This window comes from Carassius auratus, linkage group LG28B (genome assembly GCF_003368295.1).
Source record: "Carassius auratus strain Wakin linkage group LG28B, ASM336829v1, whole genome shotgun sequence".
NCBI lineage: Eukaryota > Metazoa > Chordata > Actinopteri > Cypriniformes > Cyprinidae > Carassius > Carassius auratus.
This window is the reverse complement of record NC_039293.1, coordinates 2,474,591-2,497,650: the sequence shown is the minus strand read 5'-3', so window position 1 is coordinate 2,497,650 and position 23,060 is coordinate 2,474,591. Positions and strand designations below refer to the sequence as shown.

The 23,060-nt window shown below is 35.8% G+C and overlaps 1 protein-coding gene across 5 annotated transcripts in view; it reads left to right on the top strand.

Annotated features, from left to right (window-relative positions):
* The window catches only part of LOC113067710 (nuclear factor 1 X-type-like), a 165,788-nt gene that overhangs the window by 11,073 nt on the left and 131,655 nt on the right, over window positions 1–23,060 (top strand). For all 5 annotated transcript variants that reach the window (XM_026240131.1, XM_026240123.1, XM_026240126.1 and 2 more), the window contains exon 2: window positions 14,175–14,285. In XM_026240131.1, coding sequence (XP_026095916.1) covers window positions 14,208–14,285 — 78 coding nt within the window. In that variant the 5' untranslated portion in view covers window positions 14,175–14,207. The remainder of the gene's footprint in view (window positions 1–14,174; window positions 14,286–23,060) is intronic.

Sequence of the window (23,060 nt, the reverse complement as noted above, 5' to 3'; positions counted from 1 at the left end):
TTTTGTTTTGCATCCAAAAAGGTAATAATTTAACTAGGTTTATAGATTCTCTGAGTGGTGCTTACTGCCAAAAACCAAATGTGTAGCCATAGTATTGTTTTTCTGTTGTTGGGATGTTCTAAGTGGTTGCTAGAAAGTTTCTTACTGGCCCTAGTCAGCAGAGTTCACCTCCATCATGTTTCTGTGATATTCTGCTCTCTAAATATGAATCGAGATATGGAAAATCCCTAGTTTCCTTCTGAGGGAACCTTAAACTGCGTCCTCTAGAGGTCGCTATGAGGAACACCATTAGCGTGACAATAACATTGGCCTGGTAGTGGGTTGCCACGTTCACTGCAATTGCCACAGCCGTACCCATATCTGATTTCCCATTTGCAATCTATTTGCTCTTCGGACAAGGCTGTGCTCCTCTCACTGCAGGAGGGTCACTTTGAGCTCGCCAGTCCTGGGCAGACTGGGTTAGTCTTCCTCCCAACTTGAGAGTTAGGTCCTCTGACCCTGGGCTATTGATTGCTTCGGTCAAGGTGGGTTCTTCTCTCATCTTGCTAGGGATTGCACCATCTGCGCTTGAGCTCCGTAGCAGTGACATCAGCTAGTTGGGCCACTTGCCACTTCCCTGATATGCTGCCTCTATTTGTGTCCATCCAGTCAGTCCTTGTGGACCTAGCTTAGCAGTGCCCTTGATGGTTTCATATGCTCCTCTCGATCTGAGCGTACGAGCACCCCTTCTATTTTTGAAGATGGGTCTCTGCACATTTGAGCTCCGGATAGCAATCTTGCCAGGCAGCTGGACCATCTCCTGCCTCCCTGGTTGTTTGCTTGTTAAGTGACCTAGCTGTGCTCCCTCAGCATGAAGTGTCTCTTGCAAGCGTGTCACTCCCTTCTGGGCATCTGTGAGCAGATGCTTCGCATTCTGTTCTGTGAGCATGCCACAGTCACATATAGGGCTCCTAGACTGGTTTACACAGCTTCGGTTACCCCTTAAACAACAGTGTTTCAAAATCCATGCTATGGTAAGTGCACATGCTGAGCTCTGTGCACTTTCTAAAATCCACATTGTGGTAAGTGTGCACGCTAAGCATTCTGTGCACTTTCTAAAATCCTGTATGGTAAGGGTTACACACTGTAAGCCTCATTTCCTTTCTCTGAGTTAGTTTAGGCTCTTGTTCTCGCCTTGGGCTCCACTTAACTTATGTGTTTTCTTTATGAGTAGGGTGTTGCTACCAAAGATCTGTCGAGTCAGTTCTTTGAACAGGTTTATTCAGAACCGGCTGTAGCCATTCTAGATAGCAGGCCAGAGTATGGTATGGTTTTTAGACACCCTTAAAGCAGTGGCTTCCAATCCTGGTCCTGGAGAACCAGCTGATGAGCTGATGAGTTGAATCAGGTGTGTTTGAATAGGGAGACATCTAAAATGTAAAGTGTGGGGGTTCTCCAGAACCAGGATTGGAAACCACTGCTTCAAAGGAATCTCTTTCTTCTGATTCCAACGCTTGAGCTCTGCCCTAGGCTTGGACTTCCTAGCTCAGCCCTTAACAGGTAAGTTCTTCAAGGGTATGCAGCTCAGGTCCTTGGCCGAAGGGGATAATATCACTGACAGCCATCAAGACGTCCTTGGGGCAACTTCCATGGCAATGGTAGAGTTAGTACTTCATGCTCGCCATGGTTTCTGGCGAGCCCTACCCTCAGCATGACGCATTGGGATACCATCCCCCAAAGCGACCTCAAGAGGATGAAGTTCAAAATCCCTTTACAAGGGAACGTCTCAGGTAACGTATGTAACCATGGCTCTCTGAGAAGGGAATGAGACACTGCGTCCTTTAGTTCCCTTGCCATGCTTTGGATGTGAGCTTCAGATGATGAAGCGGATGGTGTGTTCTTCCGTCACTCTTGTATACAGTGGTCGCACCGGGTGACGTCACAGGCTGTTGCCAGGCAGTGTTATTGTTGTGATTAGATGTATGCTTCAGACACCGGTCACACTGAATGCGTTCCCCATAGCGATCTCTAGAGGACGCAGTGCCTCGTTCCCTTCTCAGGGAACAATGGTTACATATGTAACCTGAGACGTTTTTTTTTTTTAAATATGAAATTATTGTCTTGTAACATATTTCTTGGGTTTTGCATTACTATGCTGTTTGCAAGGGAGTTCTAGGATGCTAGGATGTTGTTAACAGTTGCTGGGTTGCCCAGAGAAGGTCAGAGACCGATTGATTGGTTTTGCAGATTAATCTGCACCAATAGTTGATTGCTGGAACCATCGGCAAAATCCATGCCGATAGTTTTCCAGTTTGCATTGGGAATCTTCTAAATTCAATGAAATTCAAATGAACACAATTAATTTAATATTATTAGAGAAGCGCTCATTTATTTTAAGCTTAAGGTGCGGTCACACTAGCCTTTGAACGTGCAGAATTATTTCGGACGCCGCTGCGAATATGGGCGGGAGCAAGATATAACGGTTTCCCCTTAGTTATCACAACATGGGTTAATCTGTGCTTTTACTGTGTCTTTGGCGACGGCATAGAAAGCGTCTTATTATATTGTACTCTCTCTCTCTCTCTCTATAAATATATACACACTAAACAATAAAAAAATATAGAACTTGTCCTCATTCAAATGTGCCATCTGTTCCTGTTTCCATTGACACTGCGAACCATGCAGCTTCTTTTTTTATTATCTTTTAAATATGTATTATATAAAATAAGCACTTCATTTTTTTAATTTCTGTACAGAGAGGTCACGCAGTGACGTATCGATCATCTACTGGTCACACGACTTCACGTGATGCGAATTCGCAGGTCAGAGTTCACCAAACTTGAACTTTCGAACGCAGCGAAATGCGAAAATTTCGCATGAGCCTGCATTTCCGGTCTGACGCATTCGCATGCGTATGAATGGAAGTCAATGAAACGAAAAGTGCAGTGTGACCGCCCCTTTTTTCACAAAATAATGTGGTTTTGTGTAAGGCCAGTTTGTATTTGGCTTTAAGTTATCTTGTACAATTAAAAGACTGTATACAAGTAGACACTAAGTAGAAGAAAATGTATAACTGCAGTGGCATTAGTAGAGCTACTGCTCATTGAACATCATGCCTCATAGTGTTAGTACATAGTTATCCATAACCTACCATAAGCTCTTCTCTACTGCACAATGATAACTACAGAAACATCAACATAACAGAAACCCTTTCTAATGTTTCATAACTAAACATTAAACATTAACAGATGTTTCCCTTTACTCAAAAACACATAAATGGTGCTTAATTTAAACAATATTTACTCTCCATATCCAGCCATATGCGAAGCATGCTGGGAACTAACAATCACTGCCAAAATAAAACGGCATAATTGAGCTAATTCTCTTAAAATAAATAGGTATCTTTCTTTCCTTAATTTTATCAGCTATACCAATTCCTAAATTCAAGCCCCAAAACTTCTTAAGTTTCCTTAAAAAAACAAGGAAAATGTCTCTTGGTTTTATTAAGGAAATGTTCACAATATTTTACATACAACACTGCACCACAATTAACCTCAAGTTAATTGAGTTAATTATGACCTTAATTTTGTAAATGAAAAAAAAAAAAATAATAATTGTAGAGTCTATATTTTTTATGGCTCAGTATTGTTTTATTTTTGTAATACATTTCAGCAATGTTTTACTTGAACTGCAATTAAAATAAATATTAAATTGCGAGTGAAGTTTTTGCTGAGGTCGCCGCTGAGGTCGCCACTGGCGACAAGGACTATGTATTTACATATTATCACTTAAAATTTTGCATGTAATGCCTTTTTTCCCTGATTGTTTTGTAATCACATCATCTGTCCACGTATTAAACTGAGATGATGCACATCAAAGGTTTAGTGGAAAAAAAAGTTTCTAACAGTGCTCATCTCTGCTGCGCACACCTGCTAAACGCATCTCAACAGCACGAGAGAGATTGAAATGATGGAGACGAGAAGTGAAAGAGCAGAAAAACAGCGTATATTTTGTGCAACAAACTACAACAGGTAAAGCTATTAGCTGTGTGGATATAGGCAATATAGTTAACAATGCTCTTTTTGGCACTCTTTAATGAGGCAGGTGCGATCATGATTTAGTGACTTTGTGAACCTATCATACCTTTTTTCTTTACTACTATAGTACATAATGAACATGAATTAACATCAAAAGGTTGGCTATTTTATAAGAGAGCCTACAGTACAACTTACTGAAATGTCTCGTGGCAAAGCTCATTTAGTGTTTCAAACTCCTGAAAATGTGTAAAGCTTGAAAACATTGCGATGTAATATACAATTACCTTAACCATAACATACATAACCATAACCATTTGGCGTAAATAAGCTCATCATTTAGCTTGAAAAATAACTATATAGAGGAGCATTTCGCTATATTATGTGCTATTGCATTTTAATATTTTTACTTAACCTGTTGTCTTCATGATTTAACTCCTCCTATAAAATTGCATTTTATTTTAGAATTATTTTATAATATTAAGAATAGACTAACATGCTGAAAGTATTAAAGACATACACTCTTAAAAATAAAGGTGCTTAAAAGGTTCTTCACAGAACCATTTTTGGTTTCACAAAGAATCATTCAGTCAAAGGCTCTTTAAAGAACCATCTCTTTCTCAACTTTTTATAATCTGAAGAATTTTCTTTCGGATGTTAAAGGTTCTTTATTAAGCCATTTAGACAAAGGGCTCTTCGATGGTACTGTGAAGCACCTTTATTTTTAAGAGTACAGGACTACATTTACAGGATGCATTGAGGAGGAGCCCAAACTACACTCAGTGGCCCAGTGATGCTTATGGTCCATGATATTGGTACAGATTCTGTGTAGTAAACAATGCGTGACTGTATATTTCAAGTTGGAAAAGACATTTAGTTCCAACTTTAAGTGAACCTTAGTTCCCAGGTCATCTACAAGATGGAGTCAAATGCTGATAAAGTCAATGAATGATGAGACATAAACATGACAGTACAATTGAAATGTTAAAATGTAAAAAAAAATAATAATAAAATAAAATAAATTAACCTGTTAAATGTCACCGTCCCGTATACGGGACGCCTAAATTTACTTCAATATATTACAATTATATCCTAATCATGACAAACTATATATCGTTGGAAAGGTCTAAGACTCCTAAATAGATATTTGACCATGTTTTGTTGTTAAAAATTATGAAGGAACAGTAAAAGATTAATTTATAAAAAGAGTGCACCTCAAAACATATACATCATAACAGGAGTTCTGACCTTTGTCACAAAAAATCTACTCCGCTTCCTTTTTCCCTACCACATGTTTTAGTAATCATCATAAATTATATATCATTTGAAAGCTTATATACTCCAAATTCATCTTATGAAAACCATTTTGAAATCGGACACTGCGTTACCATGGAAATCATACTTTAAAATCTTTTAGCGTGGTCCTCCCCCTTAGTGGGAGGGGTCATATTCCAAATATATTACGGTCTTTTAGAATCAAAACTTTTCATAATCTTGACAAAATACATATCGTTGGAAAGGTCTGAGTCTCAAGATTCCATATTTGGTGGTTATTTTGTCATAGACATAATATTGAGAGAGAAATTGATACATTTGTGACAAACAAATGCATCCAAAAAATTCAATGGATTTTCAATGGCCCCCGGTGGCTTTTTGTGGTATAACGCCTAAACAAAATTGCATATGAACCTACATTTTTTTTATATCAACTTCAAATTTGGAACACAACTTATTTAGACATATGGCTTTAATTTTATAGCAATTTTGGATTAAAACATATTTTATAAAATATTTATTTTATATAAAATATAATAAAAATAAAATAATAAATGTATTTACGGTAAATTTAAACTTCTATAACTTTTTTATGCTTTCATTTTTTTAAATGATTTCACTTCTGCAATAATCTGCAGATTGTCTTCTTTAAAAAGAGACCAACCTTTGGTCTGTATTCAAAAGCGTTTATGAATTATAACAATTTAAGTGTGAATAGTGTACTTTCACGTGTATGTTAAAAAAATGGGGGTGACAGTTAAAAGGTTAAACGTTCTGTGGCACCTAAAAATAATAATATGGCACTTATGTTTCTTTTTTCTTACAGGAGCCAATGGCTCGTCACTTGATTTTTTTAGTTTGTAGCCCTGATCAGCCAGTATGGATCCAACCAAGTTATTGGTATTGATAAAACCAGTTCAGCGTAATTCTTTAATAATAATAAAAATTAAAAAAGGATTTTAATTATTGGTCTGTAACAAGTTTAATGAACCTGAAAACAGTAGTATACAGATCAGTATTAAATTATAAATAATCTGTACTAAAATGAAGAGATTTTGCATCTGGGACATACTGTAAATATGACTGATTCAGTTCTCTTTCAAAAGACTTAAAAAGCCTTGTGTGAACTGAAAGAAAACCAAGTGAGCACAGTGCAGGAAGGCGTCCTGAGTGACCCGTGTGTCATATAGGGTAAGACACGCTGCTCTGTGATTGGCTGACAGTGAGCAGCACTGCGGTTCAATACATGTAGGAAAGAAAGGAGAGGAGAGGAGGGCTGAAACTCAAAACAGATGGTTGTGTTGGCACCTGTCTTGCTCTGAAATCTGTTTGGAGCTGTTTTCCACATGTATAAAACAGTCAAGACCTTCATGTGCCAAAAAAATAAACACCTCTGATTTAACCCTCCTCTCACTGTGAGTCTGTCTCTTACAGTAATAGACACCTGGTGTGACCATGAGCGGGCACCTTCGGTTACTCGTTCTGTCTCATGCATCTTAGAGACATTATGGAAATTATCATATGTGTGAAATTTGAATCAAAGACGCCAAAGCAAGTTACAAATAACTAATGGTGTAGTTTTTTAATATCCATTTTTGCTCAGTGACCTAATCAGTTTAACTATCCGTAATGTACTTGTGCTTTCTTTGCATTTACTGACTTACTTAAATGTTATTTGTTTTGATTTTGTTATGTTATGTTATTTCCTGACATTCATTTTTATTATTTCAGTTTTTTATAATTTTATTTGGAGCCATTGGATGTCGTATAGGAAACAACTTTTTGTAATTAGTTTTTATCTTGCAAAGACCTTTTGGCATTACAAACCATTTTTGTTTTTCTAATGCAATCAATTTTAACTGAAATAAAATTAAAGCAACATTTCTTATTTTTATTTAGTTGAAAACAGAAATAACTGAAACAGAATTAAAATGAATAACTGTAGACATGAATAAAACAATTACAAAAACATACAATAAAATTACTAAAACCTCATATAACTTGAACACTTTCATATATTATATATTTCAATGAAATTAATTTATTAAGTTTTTAAATGATTTCATTTCAAGTACTTTTTTTAAATTGAAATATAAACATTATAAATATAAATATAATAAAAAAGAAATATAATAAAATATATATAAAAATGTATACTATAGACATATTAAAAACAAACATTACAAACACACACACACACACGAATATTAAAATGTAAACTGGAAAAAATCTCTCTCTCTCTCTCTCTCTCTCTATATATATATATATTTATATGTGTGTATATATATATATATATATATATATATATATATATATATATATATATATATATATACTGTATAAAAAAAACTATAATAGAATCTCATTAAGTAACACTTCTTTTAGCATTTAGATTTGACTTTACTGTTTTAGTGTTTGGTGCATAAAAACATAATTTATTAGTGCATAATCTTATTCTAGTTACTTTTTAAATTGCTCTAAGAAGGATGTATGAAATGTCTTCAACAGTAGGTCAGCAGCAATACTGCAGATGGTCCACAAATTATTAATTCATCTAACACTAGGTCCTGCTTCATCTCTATGTCCTTCAAGGGGTCTTTAAAAACGTTGAAGACCCCTAATGAGACGCGTGTGCATTTCGGGATCCAGAAGAGGGCAGTGCTGCACGCGCACCTGTCCAGCCCTGCTCTTACTGCATGTTTATGTACTCTAACAGCGACAGTGAGTCAAACCACTAATTGTTCCCATGTTTTCACACATAGTAAGTCATGTTTCAATTCCAAACACATTGAAATCTGCACTTTCATTGAGAATTCAAATGACATGGAACAGTTTCCTGCTTTTATGTCCTCAAGCTGATTGAAAGAACTGTATTTAACTGCTGCATTAAACAAATATGCATGTAGTGAAACCATAAATAATAGTGAAGGGTGTAATTTAGTGTTTTAAAACATAATCAGTAGTTGAAACCTTATATTTAATCAATGTTAAATAAACAGCAATTTAATAAATAACAACTTAATCATTATCATTATGATTTAATAAGCTATATTTGTTTAAGTTAGTTCTGTAGTGTTGGTTTTGTCTAGTAATTTAATATGCAACCCTTTTAGACCCACAATTATTAAAATGACAAACTGTGAATTAAAGTGTTTGTATTTTAAATCAATATTTTCCAAAATCAGTCCAAATGAATCTCAGTGAGAGCAACTGTTTACACGGCGGTTTTCTGTCTCGTTTCTTTATTTTGAATATTTATCCAAATGTTTGTGATCAGATTTTGCAGGAATTTCCCCATGATGCCTTACACTAAACATGTGCCTTTCGCTTTGTAGTGATTATCAACACATAAGAGATGCATTAGGCTGTATTAAAACCAACTGAGGAATAAAACAGCATGATGGACTCCTCATGCGGACCTGTGTAATGTTACTCAAATCTATTACCTAAACATTTCTAAGAAATGGATTCTCTCGATTTAATCAGAAACGTCTCCTTGAAGACATTTGTTTTAGTTTTTGAACTAACCCTATTCAATCCAAATCTATTCTTTTCACATCTTTTTTTTTTTTTGGATGCATTTCTAAGTGTAAGAAATGCATCCAAACATGAGAAGTGTTTAGGCTTTATGATCAGCCATATATGTTGGACATGCTTTCCTATAAAAACAAACAAAAAAAGTATTTATTTATGACTGTCAAAAGCAGAATAGCTCAAATGTATAACATATGTCTCATATGCAGTACAGCAAACTGCACGTAGATAAATGATTCCTTTAAAAGTAGAATTGTTCAGATTTGATCCAAATTGTATCGTTCAGTAAAACTGAAATATTTTCCCCCTCTGCCTGATGTATTCACATCTGGTTAGACTGTCAGAGGTCAGATGTGTGAAATATTGTGCTAATAAATAGTCTCCGTGAGGACAGGTTTGAATGGGAAGACTTCTCTCTCTCTTCAGTAATGTGGCTAATTTTTGTGGGTAGGTTTTTTAGGTTGCTAGCATGAAATGTAGCGTGCAGCTTGAGTTTTATTTTCTGAATGCACATGCATGCACATGTTAGTCACAAAATTTCAGTGGAAAATCCAAATCATGACTGGAGAACTTCTCTAATATATTGCTCTATAACTGCAGGTTGGTTTATATTCGGATTCGGAACTACAAAGACTCCATCTCTTTTAAACATAAATATATAATTCCATAAAATATCTTTTTTTATTATTATTTTAATTTATTTGTTTAACTAATTCTATTTTATTTATGTTTTGATTTGATTCATTTAGTTTTCCTCTGGGCAAGCTTAAATATTTGGAGGTTTGCAATTTTGCCATTTCCACAATCATATCGTTCTCATTTTGCAGCATTTGCGCTCCGTTCAACATGCGCTCTTGCAGTCTGAGGGATTGCGCATTATCGTGTCTGTTCCTAATGTCATACATCAATTAAATCAGCATTTTGTGGGATCCGTATAATCAGTTTCTTAATGAAGCAGGTGTTTGGACAGGTGTTGTACTAGCTCTGTGTATATATATCCGTATTCGGCTCGAAAACGCACCTTTTACATGCTGTCTTTACGAGAAATCTTTGCACATAAAAGGCAGTGTATACAAGAAATGCACATTTTCCAGATCCGTCAGCTTTGCTTAAGAAAAGCCCTTTCCGTGCTGCGAAGCATCGCCCGTCATTGATCAAGACTTTGGCTGGATTTCTTTTGACGTGCACTTTTATTAAATTGGTTTGCTGTTGGGTGAAGGCAGCTGGAGACGAATCAAGTGGCAGATGAGCTGGCAGGCCGTGCCACAAGTGTGAGGTGAGCGTTCGAGAGAGAGACAGATGGACGGACAGATAGATAAATGATTTCCAGTGGAAAGACTAGCGAGGATAAGAAGCAGCCTGGCATTATCCCGTGCCCTTTAGTATTTAAAGGATGCTGGCATAGCATTTAGGTATTTGGGACGACAGAGCCATGCAGAAAACGCGCTCACACAAACCCCCCAACAATCATTTGCTTTATGAGGCGCCTGCTGATGCCATGGTAACCCTCCTGTCCCGGGCACGGCGCGGGCACTGGTGTGCCAAACAAATGCCATGGTAACTTTTTTTTTTTTTTTAACCCACGTTGCCCAGAAACCTTTGAGATGTAGTAAGTGAAACCAGTGAGGCTGAGAGAAACGCTAAGTTTAGTGTTTACAGTTTCTATGTACAAATTACCCAGAAACAGTGTGAATTATACGCTGACTTTAAGAACAAGTCCTTCCTGTTTGGGTAAATTTAGGGGTGCAATCCGTTGAGGTTTGTCTCACGTAACTCAAATTTTCTTTTGGCGCCTAAGAACCAAACATTTATCTTCTTACTGTACGTTTCTGGTGTCATCATGAATGATTCATCACTGCACATTAGTCCAGTTGTATTGTTTGTCTTTGTATTCTATTATTAAAAATCACTCTGCCATGAAACCTTTGCGAGCAACAACACCCAAGGCTTGTTTTACAAGCCTTCGAAACACTATTTGAGATACAACCAATTTCTGATGGATAAAATGAAGGTAATATTTTACATGGATGTGTAATATTTAGCTTTTCTTTTCTTTGAATCTGTTTCACACTGAAACTAGACAAAATCTGCTTAGGGGTAATAATGGAACAAAAAAAAACTTTTAAAAAGTGATTTCTCACTATTATTTACAACAGGATCTGGATTTAGATCAAATATTTTTGTTAGAAATTTGCAACAGCTGCATGTAACGTTTAGTTTGGCAAAAAAGTATTAATGAGAAAAAAGAAAAAGAAGGTGAAACCAACTTGTGTTTTTTTGGTTTTTAAACATTTGCAGAGGTCAAATGTCCTGGAAACTTTTATCCCTGCTGCAGTTAAGTTTTGTAATGAAGCCCTGTAATCACAGATCTGCTTGCTTGTGCTATTTGTGAATATAATGATAAAGTGTTTTGTGTTGTTTTTAATGTGTGCTAATGAGTTTCCCATTCACAGGGATAAACAAAGCTTTCTAACATATCACCGTAATTCACATCATAACCATCATAACTTTAGTTCAGGATTCCCACACTGTTTGATAAAACGGAGTCGCTAATGAATCACTGACACCACTTCGGCTGATTGAATGAAAAAATATTCAAAAGCTCATAAATAAGGCTTTGCATGAATAAACTTAGCATTATCATCCGTATTTTAGAGCTAGAAATATTTTTATCAGAAAAATGCATATTCACTTTAGAAATGGTCATTTCTGTGACTTTTAGATTTTATTTTTAAGGTACTTTTTGATAAAGGTGCTGGCTGAATTCATGAATGTAAATACAAACAAACCAAACGTTGTTTCTGATTAGTACATGGTTTATACATGTCTGTATTACATGTACTTTTCAGAACTTAAGATCAGTTGCTGTTGCAGTCATTTTAACTGAAATTATATGTTAACCTGGACCACTTAACCAAGGGTCAGTTTTTTGTTAAAATTGAAAATCTGGAATCTGAGGGTGCCAAAAAAATCGACTTTAAAGTTGTCCAAATAAAGTTCTTAGCAATGCATATTGCTAATCAATTTTTTTTATTTTTTTTTAAATGTTTTTGAATCTTCATGGAACATGATCTTTACTTAATATAAAAAAAAAAGATCATTTTGTTGGCTATTGCTATAAATATCCCTGTGCTACTTATGACTGGTTTTGTGCTCCAGGGTCACATATTATGTTGACTTATAATTGAGTATAACTTCAGATTTTACACTCATGTGATATGAGTTAAAGAAATGGAGAACATATGCTGATTTGACTTGAACATATATATCATTTCAAGACAAACTTTATTGTGTTAATAAGATAATTTTTTGTACCTTTTGTACATGATTGGTTGGGTAAGTACTGTACATTTATGGACCATAACAGGCTGCAGTATTTCTGTGCATCCATATGCATTCAAACAACCACAGCTGAAGCCGGTCACAGTAACATCTCTTCTCCTGTGATTTCCATATTACTGGAGGTTATCTAGAGCCGATGCTTTCCCTTCTCTCTCTCTCTCTCTGACATCATGCCAGCTTATTGCCAGTCCTGCATCACACAGTCTCCCACACGCACACAAAGAAGTCTTGTTTAGCGTGTTTTAATTCCCTTAAATTAGGGAGCCATGTCAAATCCGGCGCTAGCAGCCATCACACCATAAGCAGACTTCTAATTGTCCCTCATCTGACACGCAGGGTCCTCATCACAGCTTTGTGCGTCTCTAAAGAGCGCTGCTGCTCCCAGGACTGCATGTGCTCTGTTATTCACTTTCACACATTACATGCATGCATGACTGCACCGTTTAGATGCGGCTGGAGCAAGAGAATCAGATAACCAGCACGCAAGTATTTCAATCAACAAGTCTGAACTGAGGAATGCTACTTAATAAAAATAATAAATAAGAAGGGGGAATTGACATGCTGTTCCCAACCTAAAGAAAACTGTAGGACGTCTGCTTAATATGAACATTTTTCATTAGCTAATGTAGCATGAGCATTTACCATGGTAACCATCGTTACTGCCAAAATATTGATATTGCTTTCTCATCTAGGTATATTAATAACTACTTCAAACAATGGAATCATTTTTTGAATAACATTTTGAATAACATAAATCATATTCAATTTATTAGTCTTTTATGTTTTATTTTTTATTTATTTATATATTTTATAGTTGAAATAATATTAAATACATTTTGTCTTTTGTATTTATTTATATATTTTAAATAACTGAATGCATTAAAAAATATATTTATTATTTTATATTTTAATTTTATTTATACATTTAAAATAACAAGTAATATTAAATCTATTTGTTTTTTATGTTTTATATTTTTATTTTACTTAATTACATAATTTTATTTTATATAATTGAAAATGTTTTACATTCATTTTGACTTTCATTTTATGGATTTTTTCATTTAAATATTTATTTATTTATTACTTGAAAAGTTTTAAATAATCTTTCTATTTTTATTTATAAAAATGGGTTGTATAACATACAGAACCAAATGAATAAAAAAATCAATTATTTAAATTAATGCTAATTTTTTTTAAATCAAAACATAGTATAAATCATTGTTAAAGCTTTATGTAGGTTTTTTATTTAGCTCAGTTTCTTCTTCTTCTTCTTTTTTTACTGACATTTTAGCAACATTTATGGCGAAATATCTGCTGATTTATTGGCCTAATATTTAATAACAAGGACCGGTTCTATTTATTTGCTAGAACAATATTTGCTTCAACATTTTACAACAGTTTCAGACATCATGTGCACATCAGGAACAAGTTCTCAGTGTAGCTGATCTGTAAAACATACTTAAAATGATTATAGGATTATGATTTATCCAGCCAAACGATCTGAAAAACATGTCAGCTTCCACTTATCGCTTACAACAGGCCTCATTTGATGGTTTCATAGAGCCAGTGTCAGACAGCAAATATGTTTGCACTATATTATCAGCTATTTAAGTAAATTCAAATGAAAAAAGAGGCAGGTAAACGTAGGAGGTGTGTAGATTGACCAGCACATCAACGCACATCCAGCATGAAGCATGCGGTCTCTGAAGTAAATATTTGTCTGTATGTTCACACAAACACTCTGCTGACACCCAGAGCCCAGTGTTGGTTGGGATGTCAGTGAGTCTGCTGATGGCAGGCGGGCGGCTGGCGCGGCTCCGTATGGCTACAGCTGCCCGGATTGCACTTCCTGGCGTTTTCTATGTCAAAGTCCTCTCTCCCTCTCGCTAACACATACTCACACAAACACAGGCATGCATGCTGGCTGCATCCTGCCCGCACGCTAGCTCCTCCTGATTGGTGCTCGCTCTGCATTCTTCTTTTTATTTATTAATTTTTTCCCCATCCCAGGAAGAGGATTTCTTCTGGCAGGAGGGCGCGGGAATGGCGCTGGACAGGCAGCATGACCCAGGGTTCAGGTGGCAGCTGTGTTATGACTTCTCTGCCAGGTCGTGGATGATGGTATGACCACCCTCTCTTTCTTTACGCTCTCTTTCACTCGCTTAGCACTCTGTTTCCCACTTTTTTACCACTTCCTCAAACTCATTTTACACCAGACTGCAATCAAACATCTATCTATCTATCTAGATTTGTTGCTGCTTGTATTTTCTGTGGATGAAGTTCATTTAAAGCTGCAGGTGAATGGGTTTGGTGTCTGTTGAATTGTCACTCTTGTTGGACTGTCTTTCTGAATTAGTGAGTATTTAAGTTCACTTTTTATACTATTGGTTGTTTGAAATAGCAACAACATACAGTTCCCCTTGCTTCTATTCTTTCACAACATTATATGGCCTTCCTGGAGAGACAAAAATCAGATCATATAACATTGATAATTATTTATTAATAATTAAAATTATTAGTATTATTTAATATGAAAATTGTATTTGGTTTAATTTCATTTCATTTCATTCCCTTAAGACACAACTACACGTTTCCACAGTGTAATTTGTAGTTAGAGGTAAAACTGTAATTAAGGTTAATAAAAACAATATCTTAATCAATAATTACATTTTCAGCTTCAAACGGCAACTTATTATTATTATTGTTGTTTTTTATTATCAAAACCTTGCATTATTGTTGGTTTGCCCATGTTGGATCTGAGAATATTTACATTTTTGTGCTACTTTCCCCTTTTCAATTAAGTCTAATTAATCATGGAAAGCGATGTAAAGGACAGCCCCTAAACACAGAGGGTCCTCAGATGAGGGATTTCAGAGACTTCTGTATACAGAGCCTTATCGGGGGATCTGACACAGTTTAAACCTCAGGGGCCTTTCATAGAGACGGCCTGCTGTGCTGCTGCCTATGTAGGGCAGCGAGTGTGTGTGTGTGTGTGGAATAAGACTGGTGAAGAGCTTGAGGAAAAACATAGCGCACACTGGAGTTTAATTTTGAAGGGTGGCAAAATCATAGGAGAGAAAGGGAGATTATATAGAAAACAGTTTTGTGTGAGGTTGGGTTTTCAAGAGATTGAGCAAGTTTGGTTTCAGTTCCAATTTGGTCTGAAAAAGGCTTTTACAGCCTGATGTCAAGGTGCTAAAGAACTATTGAGGACCATTTATTGGTGGACTTTACTACAGTAAGACAATACTTAGAGATCTGGGGGGGGAAAAACTAACCCTAAGTATTAAACTTTATTTTAGGAAATATTCCTCAAACTTATGTGGAGAGGCTTGTTGTTATGTTCCTTGACTTGGTGGATAATAAAATGGCTGGGGACAAAAAAAGAAAACCCACAGATATTATTATAGTATTATATTAAACAAGTGACTTGAATCACATAGAGACCAGTAGACATCTTCATAACGCTACCTGAGATATATGGAGAAACATTGCGAAAAAAAACAACTAAATTCATGTGCTAGATGGATGTTTTTGAACATTGTTCTCATGTCTTGTGTCTTTTGCGTTTTCCTCGCACGACACAGCTAATGCTAAAATAAGTTTTATAACTTTTTAAAAATGCTTGAGACCCTTTTTTTTTCCATTTCACCACTTGAGAATATAGTCACTAAAATGGGTCTTCACTTCAAGGTCTTAAAGAAGTATTGAAGACCTTTTATTAGTAGTTTACTAGAAAATACTTAGGCTTAGTGATCTGAACAAACCTTAAACTCCTAAGTATTAAACTATATTATGGGGAATATTCCTCACATTATGAGAGAGGTTTGTTGTTATTGTTCTTCATGCCCAGACCTGAACGATGAAAAACTCCCATAGATTTGCATTGAACAAGGGACATGAGCCACATCTAGAGACCAAAAGATGACGGTGGTGGACACTTTAGACCTAGCAACCGTATATCAACATCATCATGGCGGAAACGTTTCCATCCTGCTTTCATATATAAAAGGCTCTTTTATAATTGAATTTCTAGTTTTTATTGCGAGAATGGATGGACTCCTGGCCGCTTCATCTTTCTCCAATCCTCCAGTGATCTCTTCCTCTCGCTCACTAGCACATCCCTGTCATCTGTTCAAATAATCCTGCTCCCTTGTCCTAGTCCAACTTCCTAGCTTTTTCCTTCTCGGTCTCGTCTCTTCTTCATCCATCTAAGCGTTTGTCAATCCCTGGCTACAGATGCCCACACCTCTTCCTCTCGCCCGGTCCATAGCTCGGTCTCTCTGTGCACAGATGCCCGCTTTGGCCTGCAACAGCTGTCCCGCCATGTGCTGCTACCAAGTGTTGATGCGCTGTTAGGAAAGGAGAGGGAGGGGTGGGCTCATGAATATTCATGTTAATTTGGACCCATTCTACCAAACAGAGCCTGGCACTGCCAAGGAAGCCCCTCCCCTCGATGAGATGGTGGAAGAGAGGAACCGTGAGACTAGGCCAGACACTGTGGCCTGATTCCACAAAATAAGGAGTTGTGAAAGACAGCCGACAGAAAAGCCAGAGAAAAGGGAAGACGATCCCAGAAAGTAGCATCATTATCACACCGCCTGAGATATATGGAGAAACGCTGTGAAAAAAAAAAAACGAAGAAGAAACAAAACAAATTTCTTTCATAAAGATGGATTTAATCTGACAAAAATTGGCCAATAATTTAGACATTCACAAGTGATGAATTACATTTACATTTACAGAATGAAGCAATAATCCATTGAGATGTTTACTTTTAAAAAAAAAAAATTCTTCAGTGGTTCTTTTTTGGAGCACTTTTGTCTTTGGAGGTTATGATTTATAGGTTCTTCATATTGACAGTTGGTTTCTACACTCACACACACACACACACACACACACACACACACACACACACACACAAAAATCCCTAATGAGATCTCTTTAAAGTCTTGATTGTTTCTCCTAACTAGTGATTAGACTATATTGTCTTTATGGTTCTTTTGAGATCTTTAGGTTTATCAAATTAACATATTCTTCATTTTACCCTCAGTAAAAATCCCTAATGAGGTCTGAAAAAAACTGGCACATCATTGGACCTGAACGAACAAAATGAACTGATAATCAGTTTAGATGTTTACTTTTAAAAATACATTACTTAAGTGGTTCTTTTTGGAACACATGCAAATTCTCTTTATGGATCTTTGGAAATTAAAGGTGTTTTTGATGATGCATTTATAGACTTTTCATATTCACATATTGGTTTCTTCCCACAGAAAATAAAAATCTCTAATGAGATCTGACAAATACTGGCCCATCATTTAGACGTTTTAGGGTTCATATTCGCAAGTGAGTGAACAAATGGACCAGTAATTAAATTAAATGTATGCAATTAGCAGAAGCTTTTATCCAAATCGACTTACAGTGCATTCAGGCTAGACATTTTTTACCTAACATGTGTTCCCTGGGAATCGAACCCACAATCTTGCGCTGCTAATGCAATGCTCTACCACTTGAGCCACAGGAATAATACGTTTAGATGTTTAAAAACTGATAGCTGATTAAACATGTTTTTGATGATGCATTTATAGGTACTTTATTTTGACATGTTGGGTATTTGACAAATAATTCAATCTCTCACATTTTGATTGTTTCTCAGACAGTGATGATATTACATGGACTTTGCTAAAGTCTCCTTATGTTTCTCTTGAGGAAAACCTCAATAATTGCCCAGAGTTGCATAGAGTTTTCATTATGAACTTGAACATTTCTCATCAAAGAGCATATGCTCTTTTATAACTCTATACTTTTACTGTATGTTGACTATTGGCTGAACTACCAAAGCTCAACCTGTGAGCAATTAAACAGGGTTTTTGGAAGCACCAGTACGTTTCACATTGTACATTTATAGAAAGTCTTCTGTGTACCGACCAAAAAGTCTTGAAGGATGGAGACTGTAAGATTAAAAAGGCTGGAGCAGGTTTAAGCACTGAAGAACTAAGCCGGGAAGGGAAGACAGATGAGGATTGAGGAAGAATGGAGGGAAGGAGCAGAACGGTAGATGGGGCAGGAGAGGTGTATGGTGATAACAGATGAGAAAGGCTGGAGCTGGAGGAGGGGGTCAGTCTCTGGTGTGTGTGTCCTCTGCTCTCTTTCATGAAGAGCCAGGGAAGCAGATTATAGCAGGCCTCCTCTTTCAGTCTCTCCAGGGGAGGACAACCCCTCTCCCCCAGCAGCCACTGGCTTTAATGCTCTGCGTCCCCCTGGACCAGCCTGGATCCAGACCAGATGCAGCACTTCTACACACACACACACACACTGGACATCCCAGCCAACCCATCTGATGGATTTGATCTTGACTTTTTGTTGACCCTGCTGCACTAATATACATATTCAGGCCAATGCGTTTCATTTCTTGTTGTTTTTCGATTCGTTTGAATCTTTTCTTTCTCTGCAAGCATGCTCGGGTGTGCAAGAAGTCAAATATTCACAGTTTACAGTGTACATTCATAGAGTTTTCCTAAGGCATGCATCACTGTTATTGATTTTTAGATTGTTTTTTTAAAACCCCTAACCAGAAGTATGAAACTTCAGAGTGTGTTTCTTGTCTCATGGATGATAAAGCCAATGAAAAACGGGAGGCACTCGAAGCATATCTTGAGATCGAATAATCACAGAGACATGAAGTGGGCTCTTTTGATTTGGGCCACTGACCAACAACCCAGAACACAACTGCATAGTATTGACTTGGCAACCACCCACAGCACCCTAGCAACAAGATTGTTATTTTTGCATGACCAAACACCACATACGTTTCCTCAGGAAATGGATAATGCTAGTTAATATACTGTACACCACCTTTTAAAAGTTAGGGGTTGGTTTTTGAAAGAAGGCTCGTGTGTCTAAAATGCAGTGATATTGTGAAATATATATATATATATATATATATATATATATATATTAAAATTTTAAATAAAAATGTTCTATTTAAATATATATTAAAATGTAATTAGTTTCTTTGATGCAAAGCTGAATTTTCAGCATCATTCCTTCAGTCTTCAGTGTCACATGATCTTCAGAAATCATTCTAATATGAGGATTTGCTGCTCAAGAAACATTTTTAATTATTGCAAATGTCGAAAACAGCTGCGTAAACAGGAATAAAATTTAGATTTAATAGAACGTTCAAAAGAAGAGCATTCATTTCAATCTAGAAATCTTTTGTAATGTTAGAAATGTCTTTACTGTCACGTTTCATACGTTCTTTCTAAATAAAGATTCATTTCTTTCAAAAACAAATCATACTTAACCCAAACTGGGATCGGAAGTGTTTATATATATATATATATATATATATATATATATATATATATATATATATATATATATATATATATATATAAACTTTATATTTAGAAAAATATTTATACTTTTGTATATTCAAATAATATCCAGATCAAAAGTGTGCATTATGATTAAGTTAAACATGCAATATATTTAGACATACATTATTTTGTCACCCCAGAGCACACAGTCTCCTGAAGGTACACATGAGTTAGGCTATCTCTCTCTCTCTCTCTCTCTCTATCAGAGGTGTAAAGCCCTCTTGCTGGTGTAAGATAAGCACGGTGCTCGCAGGCGTTTCCTCCAGAGACTCGCTCTCCTGCAGCAATGCTGTGCACAAACCTGATAAGGTGAGAGAGCTGCGTTCTGCTCCAATCCTGATGGAGCCTCATGGCCACTGACCAATCACAGTGCAGCTTTCCTGTTGTTTATCTCATCGCTGAGCACACATGATCTACCTGACTTGCTCTGGTCAGGCCGAGGGGCTTCAGTCTTTTTTTACAGCATTGTGATTGTATATCCCACTTCTGTGATGCATTAGCCACACATGTACTGGTTTAGGTTATTCTACATAATTACAAACCAGTTTTGAAAATCTCACTTTGGCTTGAATAAAATAAACGCATGAGACCTTTATTAAAGTAACGTATAATGTAAAGATATAATGATATAATTTAAAGCTTTTCCTGTAATAGTTCGATACAGTAGTTTGATCTCACCACGTCTTATCAGCCTCTGATTCATTCCACTTTTCAAAACGCTTTCAAAGTCTTCTCAGCCTTTGCTCGATTAAGCGTGTGCTCTTCTGGGGACAGCAACATACACCTTTAAGATGAAGGGCACTTTGAACATTTAAATTAGCTACAGTTCCCTGGGATTTTTCCTCCGAGCCCACAAAGGTCAGCACACTTTGCTTTGAAGGTAAAATATTTTGGCCATGTTTCTCTACTGCAGTCGGTCTGTGAACGTGCACTGCAGGCTTCACCTGTGATTCTGAAGTGTCTTCAGTTTCTCTCACAGTGTCCTATAAAAAGTTATTCAAATTCAGTTAGTAAAATTAATTTACTTATTAGTCCAATTATAAAATGTAATTGATCTTGAGAATTTGCCATATGTTTAGAGGTCTCTTAGGTCATATTACAGTATATTGGATATAAATTCAACTGCCTTTCTTTCTTTCTTTTATTTTATTTTATTTTGATTCATTACTAATAAAGTGATTTTTACATTTTCAGTCAGTCTGCTGGCTTCACACATGCAATTAGATAATATTTTACTTATTTATTTGTGTGTATTTAGTTATTCATTCTTTTATTTATTTGTCTAAATGAAATGTTATTTTAATTTGTTGAACTGTTTTGGTGAAGTCTATGTCAGTCTGGTTTGGTTTTCAATTTTACAGTGCCCTAGAAAATAAAGATTTTAATAGATTTTTTTAACCATTAATCCAATTATTAAAATGAACAATACAAGAAAAAAGCTTTGTTATTGAGAATTTGCCTTTGTAAGTGCAAAAGTATTGTGGGAAATATCACATTTCACACTACTGGATTTACATTCAACTGATTTTCTATGTTTCTTTCATTTTACAATATCCATATTATATTACAGGCCATTGTTAGGTGGTTGCTAGGGTGTTTTGAGTTATTTAACCAAAATTGTTTCTGATATTTTAATCTGTGGCCTGGACCCCTCCTTGAGGATTTTATTGTCTATAAATGTGAACAAATAGAGATGCTAGCTGTATGCAGTACACTGTGTAGATAATGTGCTGTAACAGTGTATGTACAGTAATATACTGCAGATGTTTGGACACGCACAGTAACGGGAGAGGAGGTGTAATGGTTAATGCAGGCATATTCATGGCTCAGATGCTTCTTTAGCTTTAGGTGGAGGGATGTGTGATTATAGCTGTGCACTACCTCAGTCGTTGGCCCGGTTCAACCGCCAAGGTCAGCATTCCTGGCCCCGGCCGTTGCTTAGCTGAAGCTGAGCTTCATGGCTGTCATTTTAGCTCCGAGTAGCCCTGCTAAATTAAAGACAGGCAGTCAGAAATTAAAGCCAAGCCAAGGAACAGGCAGCAGAGCCTAAATTCAATATGCGCTGCATGAAATAAATTAAGTGATTCGGCGAAGAACGAAGCAGACATTATCTAAAAAAAAAGAAGAAAATTAAAATAAAAAAAAAACGTCTTTTGTTTGTACTTTTCATCTTAGATCATAGATCTAGATCTTGAAAATAAACCTATTTCACTATAGTGAAATTTCCTAGTGCATTTGTTTTGGTTTAAGTAAAGTTTATATATATATATTTTATCATAGTTGATTTCTGAACTTACAAAAATCGGTTGTGTTGCCAAACAATTTTTGAGATGGATTCAGCCTTTGTATTATGATGTCTTAATTTTGTTGCATTCATCTATAGGCTATTATGAAACGTCTGATATCTGACAATAACATCTCTTCAACTTTGGTCTGTTTTGATTAACTGTACACCAACATTTATATATATTTTTTGCTAAAAATGTATTAATCATAAACATAAGAAAAACAATTATAAATAAATGATTACTACAGCAGTAAGATTTTTTTTTTTTTGGCCTGTAAAGGCATAAAGGTCACATGGGTCATATTTCTCAGACTATTGTGTGCGTGCGTGTACAAAAGAAAAAAAAAATGTCAACTACATTTTTTCTTCCAAGATTTTTCTTAGGCCAGAATGATACAATAAATCATGAACGTTTAATAACACATTTTACATTTGAATTTAAATAGTTGTGTAATTTAAATATATTGTCGGTTTTAATAAAGATTCGTTGGATATCCACTAGTTGTTGTAACCCTTGTAAATGACATTAAAACGTCTTTTCTGTCCTCTCGTTTGCAGTGTTGGTAAAATCAATAACGCAATGTTTAGCCCACTTGTTAGTGGGTCATTTCTAATATTTGTAAGTCATGCTTATTGAGTTTTTTTCTCTCTGTCTGTTGGTAGAAACCCTTCTTTAGTCCGTCTGAGATGCACCTGCACATCATCAGTGTGTTCTTCCTTCCTTCCGTCCAACGTGTAGCTCTGATCTTACCCTTCAACAATGTTTGGGAAAACATGACACCATCATCAATAGCCGATGATTCAGCCAGTGCTCGTGATTCCGCTGTTTTCCCCGCGCTTTATTTAATTGTAATCATCTGCATTAAAGTGTTCAGATTTATTTTAAGACAGAAATCCAAGACAAATTCTCCATCATCTATTCTCATGTGTAGGCCTATAATTTCATTTGCGCACTGTTTAACATTAGATATGTTTTATTATGTCCGTAATAATGACGTAATTTAAATGGCACTTTGAAGAGTTTGCTGTTATTGCTTAAAAATGATCTATATTTTAATTCTGCACAGTCCAGTGTTCATTTTTCTCCGGTAGTCGATGATGTCACACGTGCTTTTCGTTAGTTAAATAATGAAATCGTGAGCATAATAAAAATTTAAGGCTATGTAATAATTACACTGTTTAATATAATTTCGTTTAAACTGAATTAGTAACACATTTGTTGGT